This window comes from Ascidiella aspersa, chromosome 8 (assembly GCF_963924565.1).
Source record: "Ascidiella aspersa chromosome 8, kaAscAspe10.2, whole genome shotgun sequence".
Taxonomy (NCBI): Eukaryota; Metazoa; Chordata; class Ascidiacea; order Phlebobranchia; family Ascidiidae; genus Ascidiella; species Ascidiella aspersa.
In genome coordinates this window covers 6880390-6901916 of record NC_139454.1, presented here as the reverse complement: position 1 = coordinate 6901916, position 21527 = coordinate 6880390, and the positions used below count along the sequence as shown (strand labels likewise).

Here is a 21527-nt window from a genome sequence, read left to right as displayed (position 1 = left end):
CTAGAACAGTGGTTCTCAACCTTTTTTCGTTCGTGGCCCATTTTCGGTGCACAAAAATTCTGTGGTCCAATAAATTTTTATGAAAGAGCAAACTATAAAAAAGGTTTAGGACAAAAAATCAGAGCAGAGCATATGTTAATACAGATTATTTATTCAACCGTGCATTAGTGAGGTACTTGCTTCTGAACAATAAATTTACGTCCATTTACATTCCTTCTTAATTCCTTCCCAAGCCATTATTCCTGTAAAATTAGATAAAGTGACACAAATGAAACCAAATCTAGCTTTTTTTAAATTGATCTGTGGCCCACCTCAAATGTTCTTGTGGCCCACCAGTGAGCCATGGCCCGCTGGTTGAGAACCGCTGGTCTAGAATCTGATAGCTTAGGTTGCGTGTCAACTCAGTGCTTTTTAACCGGTTGTATCGTATACCCCAGGGTGTACCATACACCCCAGGGTGTACCATATATTTTAAAGGGTGTACCACTTTAATGGGGTGTCCATGGGTGTACCAGACATCAACGCATGACAACAGGCAGATGACTAGCTATCTGGTAGCAGTTGCGTTACTTTGTCGCCCCATTGTGAGGTAACTTTCCTATTATATTAAATAATCGTGGGACCAGTTTGACCTGTAGTAACCTGTTGATTTGACTTGACTTTTTGGATATTCGACATAAACCAGGGGTCGGCAACCTTTTTGTAGTCGCGGGCTAAAACCAACCTCAGAAAGGTCTCTGCGGGCCGCACAAAATGTTAACTAAGAATTATGTTATTAAAATGTTAAAACTACCGTGAATCAGGCGGACCTCGGATCTTTTTTGCGCCTCAAAACGTGTTTAATTACATTTAAGGAGGCCGTAATAAAGTATTGGCGCCAAGCGCGAATAAAATGCGTTTGTTTGGTTTAAAATCCGAGTCACTTCGTCATCCATACTACTAATGAACAGTGTAATAAAACTACTTTGAGGAAACCCAATAACATTAGTTAATCTAGTTGAGTGGCGGTCAACCTTTTAAAGTCAGGGCACATTTTATTTTGGTATAACGCCATTCCTTGCAAGTTTTCATTAGCCTACATTGCCGACAATAAAAAATAAAAAAAGCTAAAAAATGTATGTCCAATATATGTGAATACGTTTTCCGTTTGTCCGCGACGCACTTGGCAGCCTTCCACGGCACAACGGTAAAGAAGCGCTGATCTATATTTCAAAAGACAGCGTCAAAACGTAAACAAACCGAATGGAGAAGGATCAATCGCGCGAAGCGCGAAAATATTTCGCACTTACGTATAGTTAAAATAGTTAAACAGTATTTGAAATGGAATCGTGCCCAGTTTGTCAAAGAGGCGGCGGGCCGGATGAATTTAATCGGCGGGCCGTAGGTTGCCGACCCCTGACATAAACGATGTTGAAGTAAGCATCTGCAGTGTTTGCTGTATACGCTTAAGGTTTGCCAGCTCAAAATGTTAACTTAAGGATATATGAATTAAAAGTTTGTGACACACTAGTTAAAAAAAAATATATATATGGTTGCAACGATGCCCTGAAGCAATTTCCAAAGCTTGCAACGGAAAGTTTGTAGTGCGCGTCAAAAACCAAAGCAAACTGCAGAACACATGCTTCGGTTCCGCGGGTCGCATTTGGAAGAGTAACTTGGGCTACTTAACCAGTGAATTTATTGAACTACGATTATGTTTGGTTCAAATAGCAGAGTTATACGTTTAAAAACTATACTGAATTTTCACCCGATCCGTTCGAAATTAGTGTTTATACGCTTATGATAGGAGCACTCCAAACAAGGCTACTGCCTCGGTTCGCACAACTGACTGTAAACATTTAACAGCAACGCTCGCATTAACCGACTGATGAAAATTTGTATTTGTACAAATATATGCTACGGATTTCCTGTACTTGCAGCCCTGCTTATCCTTATTTCGATTAGGATTACTACAGATTCGGTGTAATGCGTGGACCGGGGTGATAAGTTTTGAGTAAACGTAAAAAGGTGTACCATTTCGAAAAAGGTTGACAGGCACTGCCACTGGTCCGACTCACATGCCAACCACAATAGACGAGGTGGTTAAAAAAAGAACGACATGATTTCAAAACAGCCGAGTAAGTTATCATAAACCAGACGCTACTCACAAAACATCGCAGAGCAGTTCAGCAGTAATATGTGATTCGATAAGCTTCTATTGTGAACCGATTTAAGATGTCTAGTCTAGTCACTGGTGAGTCCTATACGAGGAACTCTTGAGAGCCAAATGTAATAACTCCAATATAACTGCTTACTGTAATTGTGACTTGTTTTACCGATTTTAGAACCGTTGGACTGTGCAAGTTTAAATTATTTCTATTTTATGCGATTTTGTATGAGTGACATTTTCTGCAAATCATGAGAAATATATGGAAAAAAGATTTACTTGTTTCTTTTTTTTGTTATGATAACTTTGTACCTCAGTGCAGTCCTTCTCAAACTCTGCGTCGTGACGCCCTGCTGCGTCGCTATAATGTTTCAGGGAAGTCGCATAATGATTCAACTTTCTATCTAAATTCAATTGTGACAAAAAAGTGCTTACCGGTTATCTAATCCACTACAAATACCATCCTAAACATTAATATAAGAAAGCTGTGCCAATTGATCATAATGTTCAGAAACAACATATAAATATGGGTACACTATGCACGGATCTGTAATGTAACTTGAAAATAAATTGCAAAGTTAAAAAGGTCGAGTAGATCGACATCATCTTGATTAGGACGTTTCGATACGAGTTTGTATCATCTGTAGTTAATGGACTGAGAAGCAATTGAAGCATTACTTATAAGAGATGGGATGCAATTGTTTTGCAGGCATTTTCTGCAACATTCCGAACATAAGGTTGATTTTTACAAACCCGAAGTTCTCGGATGGGGGCTTCAGACGTTTTTAAATTGCGGCTATTCAAGTCGCTATCTATCCAAGACTGCAGCCCCGAACTAAACGTTGACACATCAACACCGCTGTACCTGTTCAACACCTGAAGATGCTAAATTATGCTCCTACTTTTAAAACTCAGACTGATAACAATTGCGTCCCATCTCTTGTAAAGTTTGAATTGCTTCTCAGTCAATTAACTGAAGATGATACAAGCTCGTATCGAAACGTCTTAATAAAGAAGATGTCGATCTCTTCGACCTTTTTGGCTTTGCCATTTATTATGAAGCAACATATAAATAAATCAAAAATAAATGTAGAAATCCTATGGCTGGATAAGCCGCAAGCTGAACAAGCTTTACCAAAAGCGTCGCGAGAAAAAAAGTTTAGAGAACCACTGCCTTAGTGTGCCCCTAGGAGAAGTTCCAGTAAAGATTCCGCCAGGTAAAAGTTGAATAGAAGGTAAATAAATGTTGAGAAGCCCTTGTTCCGTTTATTTAAACCCATACATTACCAAACCAATGATTACTTGTTAAGAGTAGACAGGCCAAGAATGTCACCTTTATTGTATTTTATCGTATTTTGGACAAAATATTGAAATTTTTTTTTACAGGTGCTACCTGCGAAGAAAATTGAGCAACAGGAATCCGCTATTTTTAGTTTTTTTTTTATTATGCCTAGATTCTTGGACAATAAAAAACGACCAGTCGACTACTAATAATAAAGTATAGGCTACATTGTATTGCAATTAATTAAGACTACGATTGTTTGGTTAAATATTCCACTAAAAGGATTTGCAATGCAAAAATCGTTTTACAGCTATATGCAACAAAATGTACTTAAATGAACAAATAGCTTAAAATCTATTAAAGGAAATTGCTAAAAAACGAGGTAGAGTAACAAAAACCGAAGTAAAAAGGAAATAAAGTGCAGTTAAGTGGAACAGCTTTTGCTTGTGGGACGCCAAGCTCCATTGAAATGCGTGCCCAAAACGAAATTTGCAACTGTAGCACCAAAATTTGCTGTTCGACAACAGTTTGCTTACGTCAACAGAAATACGAATAATACGTTCACAAGCAACTAAACAGGTGAGGTCATGCTTCAGACACAGTCATTCCACGACAGATAAGTTATCAGCTCATTTGGCAGTTTTAAGCGGCGAACGTTGTTCACCTTTTTGTCACACAAGTTGTTAAAAATGCTTATTCTACAGGCTTGCTTCAATGTAAGCGGTTCACCTGCAAAAGAAAATATCAAGTAGACGATTGTAAAATAACTAGAACTTATTTCAGCTGTTTTGAATTAGATTAGAATTAGAAATCAGTTACCTCAAATTTAATTGGAATTTAAACTCGAAAAATTTTTTTTTAATCAATTGTTTTAATAAAAATCACATTTTTTTAAGTATTTGGATGTCAATTTTAGAACACCAAGTATGGTATTTTCAGGCTGTTCAATTCACCACTACTTGGTTAAATAAAATTGGCGACTGAGAAACTGAAAAACACCGTTGAAAAATTAGATTAGAACTAAAATGCGAACAGAAAAGTAATTCACAGATTAGATTAATATTAGCATATCGATTTAATTCGTCGAACTAAAATAAAACACTAAAATGTTCTAGTTGTCCAATTCTGGCATAGACAGTTGGGATGATCATATTTTAAACGTTAGTAAATTTTTACCATGCTTTGAACCTTAAAAACAGTAATGGCAAACAAAGTATCGAAAACATTAAAAAAAACACTATTTTTTTTTAACTATTTCGCTGTTGTTCACTATTTGTAAAAATATATTAGTTCAAAATACAATTCATTGCATTGGATCAAAAAAACAAGGCTAAACGGCGAAATTTAAAACATGTAATTTTACTGCAAAACTTTTCGCTCGACTAGCATTACGAAATAGTGCTATATTTTACACTACTATTTTGCTGTTGTTCGCTATGTGTAAAAATATATTAGTTCAAAATAATACATTGCATTGAACCACAAAACAAAGCTGAAACGGGCGAAATTATTTCAGTATTGGCACACAAAACCATCCGAGAATCGGACAAGTGATAAAACTAAACCATTGGTTTCCATCCGATATTACCAAGCATGGACAGGGAGACGGGGATGCGAACATTTTTTGCGCAACGTGCGCAAAGATGTACAATATGCCAAAATGTGCGCACATTTTAAAATGCCTACAAAAATGTGCGCACTTTTTTGTGGATGTGCGCACATTTTTTAATGTCTTCAAAAATGTGCACACTTTTTTCAGAATGCGCGCACATTTTAAGAAAGGTATAGGTAATGCCACTCTTAATTCTTAACTCTAACCCCAACCCTAACCCCAACCCTAACTCTAACCCTAACCCTAACTCTAACTCTAACCCTAACTCTAACCCTAACTCTAACCCTAACTCTAACCCTAACTCTAACCCTAACTCTAACCCTAACTCTAACCCTAACCCTAACCCTAACTCTAACCCTAACTCTAACCCTAACTCTAACCCTAACTCTAACCCTAACTCTAACCCTAACTCTAACCCTAACTCTAACCCTAACTCTAACCCTATCTCTAACCCTAACTCTAACCCTAACCCTAACCCCTAACTCTAACTCTAACATTTTGGCGTGCACATTTTTGCGCACATTGTATAAAACAACGCCACGTTAATGTTGTGGGCAGGGCTTACGTTCAGCACGCTCCAGTGCGCGGTAGGTAGCCGAGTCGAACTGGGCGACGGACTTTGGAGTGAGCTTCTTGGCGTCTCTGCAGCATGGCGGACACCCGGCCAAGACCAGGGCCTTAACGAATCGAGCCCGGTCGTTCCTGGCGGCGGCGTGCAGGGCGCTGGTGCCGGCCCCGAACTCGTCCGTGTACCGACAGTGGGCTCCTTTTAAGGGTAAGTGGCAATGTTATGCGAAATGCTCAAACAGTTGTGGAAATAACGAAGATATTTTAGATTTGATTGGAGTACGATGCACGAGCGCAAAGGGCAAATTTTACTGCGCAAATTGTCTGGTGTAGCTGCACAACCTTAGAGGGAACAAGTTAAATTAGGTGCAGCAGTGTTTCAGTTTGCTCCACTTGTAGTTTGAAGGCTGGCATTTCGGTGCCTGCAAAAAGTATTCTTAATAAAATAAAAGCATCACATTAAGCGGGAAGTGCCTGCGTTTAGAGAAATAATTAATTCGTATTAGACTTTCGGAATATGTAGCAAATGATTTCCAAACATTTACAAAAAACAGTTTCAAATTGTACAATTTGTTTAAAGTCAAGCATGTTTTAAATTTTTAAAAGTTAAAATATAAGTATTTTAAATATGAAAATAAAACACACTAATGCAGTGGCCCCCAACCTGTGGGTCGCGACCCCAAGTGGGGTCGCCTCAATTTCTTCTGGGGTCGCCATAACTCACCACATTTCTGCTGTTTTAGGACGATTTATGTATTTTGTTTTCTTTACAATTAAGTCATACTAATTAACGTGACTATGTTCATAGAAAAGATAATCTTATAAAATAGGTGTTTTTAGCTCTTAAGAGCTGCTATAGGTTACAAAGATTTCAGCAAATAAATATTTACTTTTGGACCGATGCAATTAATTTATCCGACTTTGTCCAATTTTGTGAGTCAGCTACTCTTTCTGTTTTCAACTACCTGGCTTTGTTTAATAAAATCCAGCATATCAAAACTGAAACATCGTAAATCGCTTGTAGAGCATTACACGGAAGTAGAGCATTACACGGAAGTAGAGCATTACACGGAAGTAGAGCATTACAATACGCAAAGTGAAGCCGCATTTTCCAAAACTGGTGGACACTATATGTAGGCGCAACCATCACACTCATAGGCGCCGAACGTGGGTGTGCAGAGCGTTTTGAGACGCCCTGGATTTCTGGCAGGGCGTCAAAACGCCCTGGAATTTGGCCAAGTCGCACTTCTAAATAGAGTTAAACTGCTTTTTCTTATTTTAATTAGACCCATTTTAAATTGACAGTTAAAATTTAATACGGCCCGCCGAGACATTTTAGGCTTGACACGAGTCTAAAGAAAGGTTGCCGAATTTTACACACTGCATCGTGTGACGTAACGATTCCATTTTACACACTGCATCGTGTGACGAAACAATTCCTAAGTCTTAAACACGCTGCGACGCTCGGTCGATCAATGCCAAAGCATAAGCTTCAAATGCCAAAGCATATAAGCACCAACATAAAACAAATTTGTCGTTCAGTACTTTAAAGATACCGCTACGATGAAGCCTATGTAAAAAATCTTGAAGGCAATTAAAATAAACACGGGACAAAAATTTCGCGCTTTACGCCTATTCGCTCGTGTTACTGCGTTCCAGCAGTATAAAAACAAAAATGGGGTCGCAATTTTAATTCTGATTTCAATTTATTTAAATTGGGGTCGCTTATTTAAAAGGTTGGAGACCACTGCACTGATGGATACATTTTAGCGACAAACTGTAAATTATCCGCATTATTTTTGGTTTTAAAATTTAATCTATTGAAATTACCGCGGGTTGTTTTTCAGCGCAACATTCGTTACAGAAAAACAGCGACCGCATAAACTTAGGTTTGATGACGTCAGTGGGGCAATTACCGTGCTGAAGAAGAAGCAGGACAATTTCTTGACTGTCCCCAGCACAGGCCAGATGCAGGGGTGGAGGTTCAGCGGTGTGCGCATGGGGAAGAGAGTTAGGATTGAATCCGTGTTGCAACAGTTCGCGCACGCAGTCAACGTGCCCTGTCGAAATAAAAGTCTGGTGACCGATTTGGAGTTAAACGACTATGTACACCGCACGCACAAGCTGGGGATCCTATACTTGACATTCTAATCCAATGCCTTATCATATTAGTTCATTACCCTGCTAAATAGTTTCCAAAATGTCCCACCAAATAAAACTTTTTATAGGGGTGTTTCTAGGCGAAAAGAAAGCAGCGTTCTATTTATTACATCGCGGAGCAAAATGGTTGGTGTTTGTAGTAAGAATGTCGAGGATTGAATCCAAGTTGCAAAAGTTCGCGCACACAGTCAACGTGTCCTGCCGAAATGAAACCTTTCTGATAACTTAATGACTGATTTGGAGTTAAACAACTGCGTACACTGTACCCACAAACTAGCTAGGGATCTGATATTTGACTTTTTAATCCGTTACCCAATACCCAATAGTTTGGACAGAAAGTATCGCGATTCAATCTGATAGCAAATGACGTCATTAATATACTCAAACGAGCTAAAAAGATAAAATTAAACCGTTTAAATATCATGTTTTCCATGCTAATATGTCCAAATTTTCTTTAGTGTTAAAAAGGTTAGTTACTTCTAGTTGTTATCCTAATATTATTTGATAAATTTGAATTCAAGATAAAAATCGCTGGTTTAATCGCATATCAAGGTTGATATTTGTATGTTAATTTGGTATCGGATCTGCACCTACCTATACCACCCTAGTAACGGACGAGTACCGATACTACCACTTGGTATCGGCTGCGATCTGATATTTTCGGACATCCCTATTCACAGCCGCTAAACCGTCTGAAGAATCGGAAGAAAGTAGAACACTATTTCTACTAAATGCTGCATTGCTTGACAAAACATTTATTAATATAGTTACCTGGTTTGGGTAGCATCACACATTTGTAACGTACGTTAAATTTGGTGTTTATGTTGGTTGAAAGTTAACCAAGTAAAATGTTTTATGTGCAGGGTTCTTTAACCAAGAATACTTAAAAGTCGCAACTTTTCATTACCCTGCTAAATAGTTTCTAAATAATGTTTCCATCTAAACCTAACTGCAACACTATCACTAAAAAACAAAGAATAAAAATTTACAACTTAAAATATATTTCTATTATTTTTTATTTTTTCGTTTTCTTGTATGCCACATACCTTTTTCAATAGATACAACCAAGCATGATAGATTGGAAGCGTACATGTCGGCACCATTAATAAGTAGTTCTCTACAAATTGGCCCACTACCAGACCAACACGAGTTGTACAGTGGAGTTCTGCCCCAGATGTTCACAGTGTTAACCTTTAAAAAAGTTAAAAAAAGTATTATAACCACACACTTCACATTTACAGAATAAACTTTTGTATACATGCATTTTAATTGTTTTTATTTATACGTTGACCTGACGAAGCACAGTTGTGCAAAGGCTTGTCAAGATTTCCATAGAATTTGTTTTTATATATTGTGGTGCCACCTGATTCACCTTTTGTATAAACATACATGCATTTACTGATAAACAGCCTGGTACTTCCTGTGTTGTATCATTTTTTAGAAAAGCATTTTTCTAAGGAAGTCGAATATCATCTTAAATAATACCGAAATACAGTAAGTAAGTGATTAGCAAACAATTGACATCTGGTCGCAAAAATGGCTGAAATTAGTAACAAAGAAGTAAACACAATAAATGTCACAGGATGGTTTAACTTGGAACCACCAACACATGTTGAACTAAAAAAGGAAAAATAGTTAATTAAGTTACGATTTTAATCAGAATAAAATAATATTACGGCAAAAAAATGTTATTTTAAAACAAATCAAGGAATAATTAAAATGATTTATCTCATTTTGAGCAGTGTGGGTAGATTTTCCAGAGTTGGAAAACGTTTGAAAAGAATGTAAGCAGCATTAACCTGGGTCTAGCATACACAATGCAAAATTAATTGATAACACTTTTTTACCTTAGCACCACGATTGATGAGTAATTTTACACAAGCGAGACTTCCTGACAGACAGGCATCATGCAATGGAATGTCATCGTCCTCCGACAAGAGATTGATATTTCTTCCTCTCTGGCAGAAACAGCAGAACACATCATTGCAATGTGGATGTGAGTTTATGATTTATTGTGGACTAACAATAAAATCCTGATTAGAAAGCTAATGCACATGCACACTCAACGATAACAACCAGCCATGAGATGCACAAAGGATTAAACTACTCTATGAAAGGGGTAAATCAATGCCCTTTCAAACAATTAGAAAGTTATTTTTAATGCAATTATAGATTTTTTTTATGTTTTGAAATTTCACTCAATTAGTATGTTTCACCAAACCCTGGGATTAGCTGTATTTTTGCAATAGTACTATTAGAAATAAAGATACCTATTTTTTTCAGTAAAAAATATAAGTTTTCAGTTGAAGTCGATTTTGGACTCCTAAGAAAATGCACATCCTGTTTCATAATTTTTTTTATTTGATTTCAGGTAATATATGTTGTATATAAATTATATACTTGTATAAGCTTTTCAAGTTGTAGTCTTTTTCCTTGCAATGCTGTCTCATGCAAGTCACTTCTGCTTGTGCTTGACAGCATTGTACAACTTTTTTGACAGAAGTCGCCTTCGAATGTTGCATTATACTGCAAACAGTTTTTCTACAACAATTTAACCTTTGTGTGATCAGCAATTAGAAATATTATAACAGGGAAAATTTCCAATCTGTAATAAACAAGATAAAATTGCATTGTGTAAACAATATTTACATAACAAAATATAAAAGTATAAAGTAAGAATCTGGTGGTCGTTTTTTTGTTTTTCAAAATCAATTAAGTGAGTTAACATAAGGTGAAACAGATATATACAGTTCAAAGTTTAACTGTGCTTTTCCAATCTTGTTTATTTATTAAAGCAGTGCTTCCCAACCAGTGGTTTGCCACCGATTGGTGCGTCGCGAAGCTTTTCTAAATGTTAGTTTTCTATCAGATCCGGAAATTATTGCATTATCATTATGTAACATTCATGCAACACTGTAACAAGTAACAATCCAATATACAAGCTCAAGTTTTGCATTGTTAGTAAAGTTCAGGCATAGGCCTATACATTGTTTCTTTTCTCATTAATTTGGTTTTCATTCGTTTGGTCATATCTAATTGTGGGTCGCACAATAAAACTTGAAATACAAGTGGGTCGAGAACTGAAAAAGTTTGGGAAGCACTGATTTAAAGTACAACAGACAAATAAGTATATCTAGCACTTTTTCAAGGTAGACCAAACTAAATAACAAAAGTAAGAAATTTATCCATGCTAATTAAAACAAAACATGAAAAAGTGAAAAAAAAAATTCTTAAAGACTTTTTGCGTATTTATATATAAACAACAATGTTAATGGAATGTACTAACAACAATCGGTATATAAACTTGGATGTATTTAACATAATTGAGATAAATATTTATACAAAAAAATGAAGAAAAATACCCAAGGGTAAAGTGCAAGTTAATTTACCAGCAAAACAAAATATAACATTTAATTCCACAAAATGGCTTGAGTTAACTTAGTTGTGTTACAAGGTAAGCCTGGTAAGTTTATTTTCATACTTTATGTGACAAATATTTACATAAACTTTGGCTAGACTGCATGAAGAGTTTTTGTAACCATAGTCAGGCATGTGCTATAATATAACCTTTATTAACACATTGACATAATTGGTCAGTAGGGTATTGTATGATTTTTAGTTTAGATATAATTGGTCAAGGTTTAGGTACACACAAAAAAAATTAAATACAATAAAAATACATAAATTAACAATATTCTTACTGTATATCTATATAAATGTATATTATATATAAGTGTATATTTATATAAATATACATAATTACATATATATATTGTGTACCACCAAACACAATTTTTCTGAACAGAACTCTGAAGCAAGTTACAACACAAATGGCGTTTGCATAATTGACAAACGGTTCATTAGAACTAAACACCTAGGATGTTGTATTGTCATCATGATAGGCAAAATATTGTTGATGAATTGTGTTTTTTAAACAAAATAGGTGTATTTTATGGAAACTTGTGATGAATACTAAAAATCACCTAAAAGAGGCTGGGAATCATCACTTAAAATGGCATCATGGCCATTGACAGCAGTTTTTGCCGATGTAGCATTGGGATAAGAAGAAGAAACTGATTGTCTTGCTGCTCTTGCTCTGATCACTTTAATTTGGGTTTGCATCTTAATCGGAACGTCAGTTTCGTCTATGATCTCCTCTTGGATTAATTCTTCGATCACGTCTTCAAGGGTTACGATTCCAACGATTGCATCAGTTGGGGAGAGCACCGTAGGAACAACCGGCACCGCACTATCGCCGTCGCGCTTTTTAACGACAACAAACATGTGGCTTTTGCCCATTTGGAACAGGTTCAATGCGTCAAAGAGTTGAGTTTGCTCTGGTACCTTGAGTAGCGGCCGCATGTTCCTTTCAAAGACTTCATGAATTGGCAAATTGTCATCCGGGTCGATTTTTATAAGACTTTTTACCAAAATGAGGCCGACAAACCTGTTTTCGTTGCTGTCGAATATGGGAACCCTGGATCTACCTTTGGCCAGAAGAAGATCCATTGTGGCACGATCCATAACGCCATTGATATCCAGCGAAAAGACTTCCTCAATTGGAGTGCATATCTGCCTGACAGTTTTATCTCTCATCGAGAGCGCGCCTTTGATGATCAGCACTTCGTCATCGGTCAAGGGCTCCTCATTGCTATGGTCGTGATCTTTATGTAAATCCACAAGGGCACTTAGTTCAGCGCGACGAAAGAATGTTGCATGGTCTGTGCCAAGCAGGCAGTCCAGAAGCTTGGAAAGGGGCCAAGAAATGGGAAAGGTGATAAACATAAGGCAGTAAACCAATGGCGACATTGTGGCTCCAATAGCCAGGCCATATCTTGTGCACAGGGCTTGCGGTGCAACTTCACCAAATATCAAAACAGCAGTAACTGAGACCACAATGGCGATTACTGGGCTGGATATTTTGTCTAAAAAGAGTGGCATGCTTTCAACTGCAGCTGCATTAGTCAATAGCAGTGTAACTAAGAGCAGGTGATGCCTTTTCACAATCGGCAAGATTCGTTTAGCATACTTCTGTTCCTGTGGCTTACCATCCGTTGACAGTATAGTTAAACTCATGACATCCAGCGAGAGAAGTCCCATTGTTAAGCCGCTCATTAGGCCAGCGACCATTACCAGGCCAACATAAATCGCAAGGTATATCCAAAACCATTTATTGGTGTAACTTATGATTTCCACAGGATCATATTCCTGGCCATTACAGATCACTGTAGTGCCATGAATGAGGCAAGTTATATTCTGTGCTCCTAGCATGTTGCCTAAGAAATTAAACAAAAGAGGTTAAGTTCTTATAGACATGAGGATGTAATAGTCATTAGTTAATAAACATATCTATTATATATTAATATTTATAAATCAAAATAGGTTTAGCGTACGTAGTGATAACATTTTCTATTTATTCTTACAAATATTCACTCTGAAAACCATGGAAGTCAAATATTATGTTTATAAGTTTAATTTGTAAATCATTGTGAAGCAATCTGCTCTGAGAATTTAAAGTATTTGTCTCAACAAAAGAGCGATTATTATAAATGTCAGGCGCTGGTCTAGAATCCTAAAATTTTTTACAGAACAAAATGAGTTGTCAAATTTGAAATTGCAAGGAAGAAACAAATATGACAGAATAATAATACTTGACCCAACCAAACCCAAACTCGAACCCCAACCCAAATAATATTAGCAATATAAACACCTGGAAAATTTTGTCTGGGATTCTAAAACAGCTCAAGCCCCAAATATATCCTCGCAACTAATTAGATAATCAGTTTACTGTTTAATATTGTCAGAAGATATCCGGTGAAAATTTTTACACATAGTAATATAGCCAATACAGAAATGAGTAATCACACTTTTATAAAAAAAATTATCGGTTTTATCAGGTTTAAGTTGTTTTACAGACATCCTGACACAACTTTCACAAGGTATGAAATTTCGTGATACAAAAATATGCAATTTCGTTTTACGAAATGTACCATTTGAAACACAAATTTTCTGTTTGCAACTCTTTAATCAAGCTGCCTTTGCTTAACAAAAAACTGATTCGTTGACAAAAAATTGGGCGCTTGTATAGAATCCTACCACAACGAAACACCATTTGGGTTTACTTGACCCACCCACACCCAAACGCTAACCCGCACCCTAACTCAAATTTTGTGCGTTGATTTTAGAACTGTGGTAGGATTCTAGACCAGCGCCAAAAATTGTGTATTGACGGATTACTAAACCGCACGCAAAAACCTGCACCGGCAATCTGCAATGCCGCCAGGGCCGAAAGCTTCATCAATCAGCCCTTGTTTTTAGCGAGGTGAGTATATAGAGATTTTGTCTCCTCTCCTTAGTCGTGAGTTGCTGTTGATATTATTATCGCTAGTCGCTACGAGCAGCTAAGAAAAGTGAGAAGGTAATACCACAGAGTTCCCAGTTCCCATCCATGGCCATAAGACCGAAATTTGAACAACATCAACGTCGGAATAAAACCCCGTTCGCATTAAAACCATAATGTGACTAATACATAATTGTCCTAATAACGCCTAAATCGGAATAATAACTCCAACCCAACTAACTCCCCTACAAATTTTAACCATAGCCCAATTTCTAACCCCACCCATTACCCACCACTAACCCCAAAGACGGGCAAACAAACCGGTGCCGAAACAGCGGCACCCACCGGCGCCATTCAAACTAGGGCACCCAACGTCGACATTGAAACGGCCGATGCCAGGCCGACGGCCCCTGATCGTCACAACCCCCCTCCCTACAGTTTCAGGCGTTATTTTGACCGTTTAGGCCTCATTATGAAAAATTTAGGACTTCCGACAGTTTTGTGTCTTAGCGGACTTCACGACAAATTTGTAACTTATTAAGAAGACTTTTGGAATAATTTAATATATAATACCATAGGCATTTGGACCACCGATAAAACAAAATGCGAGTAAGACATAACTCTGTCTTAAAAGGACCTATACCGGCCGAAATCCGTTCTAATCCCTACAGAACAAGAGCTAAATCGCCTAAAATTGATCTAAAACGGGATAGCGACAGGCTTGAGACAATCTTACAGCAATAAGGGCGTCGTTTTGGTAGCGACGGGTATTGTCGTTAGGGGGTCGCTTTTCGGCAGCGAGTTATTTGATCTTGATTAGGGTTATATAGATTGAGTCAGAAGTAGGGTTAAGGATGGCGGTATGATTGGTGGAGTTGGTAATAAAGTTCGAGTTGAATAAGAAGTAGGCTATATAGTTTGTTCTTCTATTGGCTGTTTACGTCGAATTCCGATGCAGGCGTTATTTCAATTTCGGTTTATGGGTGAACAACCAAATTTCAAATTGGAATTATTCGCACATTTTCTATGTGACCATAAGCTAGCACCTCGTGAAAAAAACTTTTGCGTGTTTGTTAAAGTCACCTTATGACAGGCGTCGGCAACCTACGGCCCGCGGGCCCGCCGATGTAATTCATCCGACCCGCCGCCTCTTTGACAAATTAGACACGAGTCCATTTCATATAGGCTACTTTTCGACTATTTTAACAACGTAACTGCAAAAAATTTTCGCGCTTCGCACGAATCATCGTTCTACCTCCAGTTTGTTTAGTTTTGATGCGGTGTTTTTAGCCAAGTGCGTCACGGAAAACGTTTTTAAATTATTGGACATATATTTTTTAACATTTTTTTTTCGGCAATGTAATAAAAACTTGCAAGAAATTTATAAGAAATACCGGTATACCCAAAAATATCGCGCTCGCTTCGATCGCCAGGCGTGTCTTCACTTTAAAGGTTAACAAACACTGAGCTAGATCAACTTTAAATGCTATCGCGTTCCCTCAAAGTACTTTAATTACACTTTTCATTAGTAGTATGGATGACGACGTGTGAACTCGAATTTTAAACCAAAAAACGCCTGTTTTCGCGCTTTGCGCCAACACTTTACTGCCTTCTTGAAGGTATTTAAATACGTTTTTAAGTGCAAAAACGATCCGAGGCCTGGCTGATTTACAGTTGTTCTAACATGAAAATAACACAATTCTTAGTTATCATTTTGTGCAACCCGTAGAGATCTTTCCGAGTTTGGTTTTGGCCCGCTACTAGAAAAAGGTTGCCGACCTCTGCCTTATGACGTTATACCGTAATGCCACAAAAATGCTTATTTGCTGACTATTTAGAAGCGTACCGATTTTAAGCCCATTCCACTTTATGCTATTCACAGCGCGTCTCTTTGCTGCTGCGTATGACGGATTCTGGTTGTCCTACTAAAAGAGTCCACTACATCTCAAGTAAGGCCGCGAAGCCACTCTAAAAAGTTTGAATCCAGCGACAGGTCGGTAATGAAGTTTTTCCTGTTGCCATATGAATTTTATTACGTTGTGCCACTCTAGATTCAGTTTTATGCAAGTTAAGTAACTATTTTTTGAAGGTCTTGATGTAAATGTAAACTAAATAACTCTTATGTGGTTGTTTAAAGAGACTACAACACACTGCATTGATAGAAATCTAAATATTTATGTATAACCAAGTTCTTAACAGAAGAATGAATTTATTAAATGGAGAAATTTACAATTTCACGTGTCAGTAAATCAGGCAATTGAAAAAAAATAGATCGTTCATAAATAAAATCGCAAAACTTACACTTTTACAATTACCTATCTAGAGATGGTAGTTGTAAATGTAAAAGCACTTCATACAAAGAGCAAGAAAAGCAAACAGTGTGCTCCCTACAATTGAACTTGCCTAAAAAAGTTTTTTTATTTAGCGCAGTGGAATAAACGAAGTGGACTAAAGAATTCCATAAAATGCGTATTTACATAAGACTAAGCAAGTCTGTTATAATACGTATATGATTGCCATTGAAAATGCGACTGTAGCATTTACATTCTCACAGGGCCACCAGGCATCATCATGTATTGCCCTCCACCCATTGAATTCCCATTACTGCTGTTATATTGTCCACCGTTGTTGTAACCACCATTTGACTGTCCACCACCATAGCTGCTGGAGCCATTGCGATTGTATGCATTGGCACCAGTACGAGGTGGTCCACCACGACCGCCGCCATAGCCACCACTTCGGTAACCACCATAGCCACCCTTCTTGCCGAAACCTCGGCTTTGTGAAAGCTCTAGAAGTCTAGGGTTGATGTGCTGCTTTGCTTCGCGGAGGATCTCTACCAGGTCTTTCGCTTGTTTGGAGTTACCCTCAGTGAAAAAGGTGTAAGCAGTGCCAGTCTGTTCAGCACGAGCTGTACGGCCGATCCTGTGAACATAGTCTTCCACCTGATTGGGAAAATCGTAGTTGATGACAAATTTGACATCGCTAACATCCAATCCACGAGAAGCAACATCTGTGGCAACTAGGATGGGTGATTTGCCAGTGCGGAATTCATTGAGAACCCAATCACGCTCTGGTTGTGACTTGTCACCGTGTATGCACATTGCTGGCCAGCCATCACGGCGCATGTTCCTGGTGAGCTGATCACATTTCCTCTTGGTTTCTGTGAAGATGATGGTCTTGTTAGAGTCTTCCCCCATAATCTCCTCCATCAAACGCATGAGCTTGTTTCCCTTTTCATCCTCCGTACAAACATCAATAATTTGTAAGATGTTGTGGTTTGCAGAGATAGTGAGGGATCCCACCTGGACATGAACGTGGTTGCTGATAAAGTCCTCTGCAAGTTTGCGCACTTCTTTTGGCCAAGTTGCACTCCACATAAGGGTCTGTCTGTCTGGTCGAATTTGGTCGATGATCTTTCGAATTTGTGGTTCGAAGCCCATGTCTAACATCCTGTCAGCTTCATCCAAGACCAGGTAGGTACATCTTTTCAGATTCATCTTTCTTGCCTCGAGAAAGTCAATCAAGCGACCTGGAGTGGCAATAACAATTTCACAGCCTCGCTCAATGTCTCGTAACTGTGGACCCTTTGATGCTCCACCATACACACAGGTGTTACGAATGTGACAAAGCTGTCCGTACTCATTGGCAACAACTTGAACCTGCTGCGCAAGCTCCCGAGTTGGGCACAAGACAAGAGCAATTGGGCCTTCTCCTCTTTCCAGGTAGGGCTGTGCATTGATGTGGACAAGGGCAGGCAAAACAAAGGCTAGGGTCTTTCCAGAACCGGTTTGTGCGATACCAACAACATCTTGTCCGCTTAAAGCGTGCGGCCATCCAATGGATTGAATTACAGTAGGGTCCTTGAAACCACTAGCAATAAGTTGATTTGTGATGTAATCTGGAAAGCCAGGTTCACAGAAGCTAAGAACCGGTTTCTTGCAGTTGTTTCCATGAACGGTGACTCCTTTGGCGCCATAGTACTCTTGAACGATGTGTTGTGGTCGGTTTTTGACGTCTGGGTGTTCCGTGTAGAATTCCTTTTGGAAGGGCGAGAGCTTTTCATTTTCCCATCTGGGCTTGCGAAGGCTGCCACCTGGTGAGTCGTATTTTCCACCACGGTCATTGCCAAATCTGCCACCACCGCGACCACCTCCACCACGATCACCACCAAATCTTCCACCACCGCCGCCACTTCCCCAGCGATCGTTGCTGCGTCCTCCACCGCCACCTCGACTTCCACGGAACCCATCATTTCGGTCTCGTCCATAACCAGGCATAATTAATGGTTTAGTATTAAAAGGTTTAAAATTAAAAAGTTGCCGATCAAATCTGATTTGAATGCTTCGAGTTTTGGTGGCCTGTAAATAGAAAGTAGTTTTAATATAAAGAATTTGATCAACATACACTTTTTAAGACTTTGTGAAAATAAATGCAGTGTTAAGGCTATAGAAGTGATTCCATTGCTATTTTGTTAAGCATTTTAGCACAAAATGAGGGTTTGGTCTAAAATTTTCCTGCGAGTTTAAATAGTTATTAAATCAGCACAGTTGGGAAGTGTTTTTGGTGGGTAAATATTGTTATATCCATTTTCCAGTTTTAATTTAAATTTTGACTGGTTTCGTTATTGTACCTAAAAAGAGGCATGATTCTAGATCAGCAACAAAATATATTAGTCACTGTTTAAATTTAAAAAATGTAAAAAATAAACCACTTTTCACGATAAAAGAAATTACAGAAAACGATGACGGCCACAGCAAGGAAAAATCTCGGCGCTGGTCTAGAATCCTACCACAACGAAACACCATTTGGGTTAGGGTGCGGGTTAGCGTTTGGGTTAAGGTGGGTCAAGTATTATTATTAAACAAAGAATATAATAATACTTGACCCACCCACACCCAAACGCTAACCCGCACCCTAACTAAAATTTTGTGCGTTGATTTTAGAACTGTGGTAGGATTCTAGACCAGCGCCAAAATCGCTTTAACCAGTTAACCATAATCAAGGAAAAATGACTTACGGTTGTCTGGTTTTAATGGCATAACTCCTCCATCTGTCGACCCGGTGGCGTCCCAGGTACTCCAGATGAAAGATGTCTATTCTAACGTAATGCAGATCTGTCCCTTGACGCAGCAGCCCACCAGCCAACGCCCCTCCGTAAGCGTCAGTTTGTTGGGTGGGTAAGCATGGCCGTCAAAAAACCTGGAACGGCGTTGAACATTGAGCGGCACAGATCGTCCACGCGAACGCGACCTGTGGCTGCTTGAATAACACCGACATGTGCTCGAAATTTCGAACGAGACACGCCGGACGCTCCAGGTTATCGCCAGATCATAGCATATTAGGTAAAATAGCCTTAAAAATACCAAAAACCAACCGTCATTCAGCACTACCAAACACAGCTTCTTGTCTGACAAAGCTAGCAGTAATGGCGGACAAAGTGCTGCTTTGTCCAATAACGCGTGATTCTAACGTCACGTGATCCAACGTCAATGGGCAAACGGAGGTGACGTCAAATGACTAATATCACAAGTGTGACATACTTTTTTAAACTGGGGTGTAACGCTACTGAGTAAATTTGCCATACGGGTATAAATGAGTTGTTACTTTTATTCATATAGACTATTTAAAATTCTAAAACCTAATTAAGGAAGTACAGAACTAAAAAAATAGCTTGAATATGGACAATCAATATTAATACATATAAATTTGAATTTCTCGTTATAAATAGACCTCAAAGGAAAAAACATTCGCGCAAAAGCAATTATGTGTAATGCATTCTATTATTTGTCCGACTACGTATTCGCTTAAGTTTTTATGAAGTTTTCATTGTATGTTCCATCCTAATTTGAAATTATGCTAAAACGTTTCCTAAATTGGGGAATTTCCCTTTTCCGCGGGAACGTGAAAACAAAAAATTGTAAACAACAATAATTCCACCAAAAATTGTGTCGTGCATTAGTGCAAAACTTGTTTTTTAGAGATGGACAACACCGGCGATATCCTTAACTCCATCGTGAACGATTACGAAAACATTTTGAGGTATTTTTTGAAGTTTACTTGTACAAATTTGTTTAAAACTGTTTAACCAGTGTTTTAATATTATATGCAGTCTTGCCCCTGAACAATTTCAAGAAAAGATTGTAAAGATTCGTGAAAGTTTATTGGTTATCGTGAAACAACATTTGACAGATACAGATAAAATATTAGTAGAGCTCAACAAGGTTACTCTGCAGTCTTCCCAGGTTGGTAATTGTTTTCCCGTTTTTGCATTTCTACAACTTTTTTATAAGATTTTTGAGATTTTATGTTGAACTAAAACCAAAATGATTTGCTGGAGAGGCGCTGGTCTAGAATCCTACCACATTTTTCTGGAGGCTTGTACTGCCCAGATTAGAAACTTAGAATTTTGGATGGGGAAGACGATTTTGCAGCTTGAAATTGCGTGGCTGTAATAGCATTTTCGTCCAAATTTGCGCGGCTGTAATCACTTTATTTGTAAAATTTTCACGGCTGAAAATGGAGTACTATAGTGAAAACCGTTAGCACGACGAAAGTTTTGTGCGTTTGAGAGATTTTTCGCGGCTGACCGCATTTTACGTTGATTTTACACGAAATGCGCGGCTATGACCGCGGCTGAGCGCTAAAATGGCCTTACTTTCCAACCTGGTGTACTGCTAACAATATTTGGGCTAGGGTGAGAGTTATTGTTTGGGTTTAAGTGAGTCATGTAATATTATTATTTTTATTCTTACATATTTATGCCTTCCTTGCAATTTCAACTTTAACAACTCGTTTCGTCAGTGTTAAAAAATTTACTAGGATTCTAGATTAGCGCCCATGGAGTTAAACATGTTTATAGTATAAAATCGTGGGAGAATGATACACTTATTGACATTTATTCCTAACAAATCTGTCAACTGATTAGTTTGGGATGGCATAACCCATATTTGAGACTTTATATATTGCTCTGGAAAAATGTTTATGCAATTTTAAAGTTGCTTGTAAAATTTACACAGATAACACATTTAACTAGATAAAATGTGTGTGGCAGTAAATGAGTTACCTCAGATAATCAATCTCAACTGAATTTTTGCGTTTCATTGTTTTTCGCTCTTAAACATTTTGCAGCAATGTTTTATGAAATGTGTGGCAATGGCCTTGGCTGATACAGCAACTGCACGCCAAGCTTTTAAACTTGGGGCCCGACAAGGCAGGATGCTATGTTGCATAGTTTTAGTGTACTATTTTTCTTTAGACCCACATGGTGATAAGCTTCCTGAACCACTTGATTAGCCATTTTCCCCATCCAGTTTTTGTTTCATCAGCATCGCAACATAATGCTTCAGCTCCAGACAAGAAAGAAACACAGTTGAACAGCTGTATTGGTAACTTTGTGACGTTTTTTGTTTTTATAAAT

General features: G+C 38.1%; 4 protein-coding genes across 5 annotated transcripts in view; 1 reads left to right on the top strand and 3 right to left on the bottom strand.

The window, feature by feature from the left end:
• Positions 1-3267: 3267 nt before the first annotated feature.
• On the bottom strand, positions 3268-10368 carry LOC146135574 (ankyrin repeat and SOCS box protein 11-like). Of its 2 annotated transcripts, XM_083395215.1 has the most exons (6): positions 10168-10368; positions 9615-9725; positions 8814-8958; positions 7524-7667; positions 5606-5806; positions 3268-4157 (listed from the first exon to the last, which is right to left on the bottom strand). In XM_083395215.1, the coding sequence occupies exons 1-6, from the start codon at positions 10246-10248 to the stop codon at positions 4021-4023; spliced, it is 819 nt and encodes a 272-aa protein (XP_083251341.1). In that variant the 5' UTR covers positions 10249-10368; the 3' UTR covers positions 3268-4020. The 2 variants fall into 2 exon arrangements, with proteins under 2 accessions (XP_083251341.1, XP_083251342.1); XM_083395216.1 differs by lacking the exon at positions 9615-9725.
• A 9-nt stretch (positions 10369-10377) lies between these two features.
• On the bottom strand, positions 10378-13170 carry LOC146135573 (uncharacterized). The gene has a single exon (XM_083395214.1). The coding sequence runs from the start codon at positions 13036-13038 to the stop codon at positions 11740-11742; it is 1299 nt and encodes a 432-aa protein (XP_083251340.1). The 5' UTR covers positions 13039-13170; the 3' UTR covers positions 10378-11739.
• Positions 13171-16274: 3104 nt separating this feature from the next.
• On the bottom strand, positions 16275-19520 carry LOC146135572 (putative ATP-dependent RNA helicase DDX5). The gene is made up of 2 exons (XM_083395288.1): positions 19128-19520; positions 16275-18468 (listed from the first exon to the last, which is right to left on the bottom strand). The coding sequence occupies exon 2, from the start codon at positions 18385-18387 to the stop codon at positions 16648-16650; it is 1740 nt and encodes a 579-aa protein (XP_083251414.1). The 5' UTR covers positions 18388-18468; positions 19128-19520; the 3' UTR covers positions 16275-16647.
• Positions 19521-20060: 540 nt separating this feature from the next.
• Positions 20061-21527, top strand: part of LOC146135571 (serine/threonine-protein kinase ATR-like) — a 41013-nt gene continuing 39546 nt past the window's right edge. Inside the window, exons 1-3 of the mRNA XM_083396079.1 lie at positions 20061-20149; positions 20220-20352; positions 21366-21495. Of these exons, the coding sequence (XP_083252205.1) occupies positions 20091-20149; positions 20220-20352; positions 21366-21495 (322 nt within the window). The 5' untranslated portion in view covers positions 20061-20090. The remainder of the gene's footprint in view (positions 20150-20219; positions 20353-21365; positions 21496-21527) is intronic.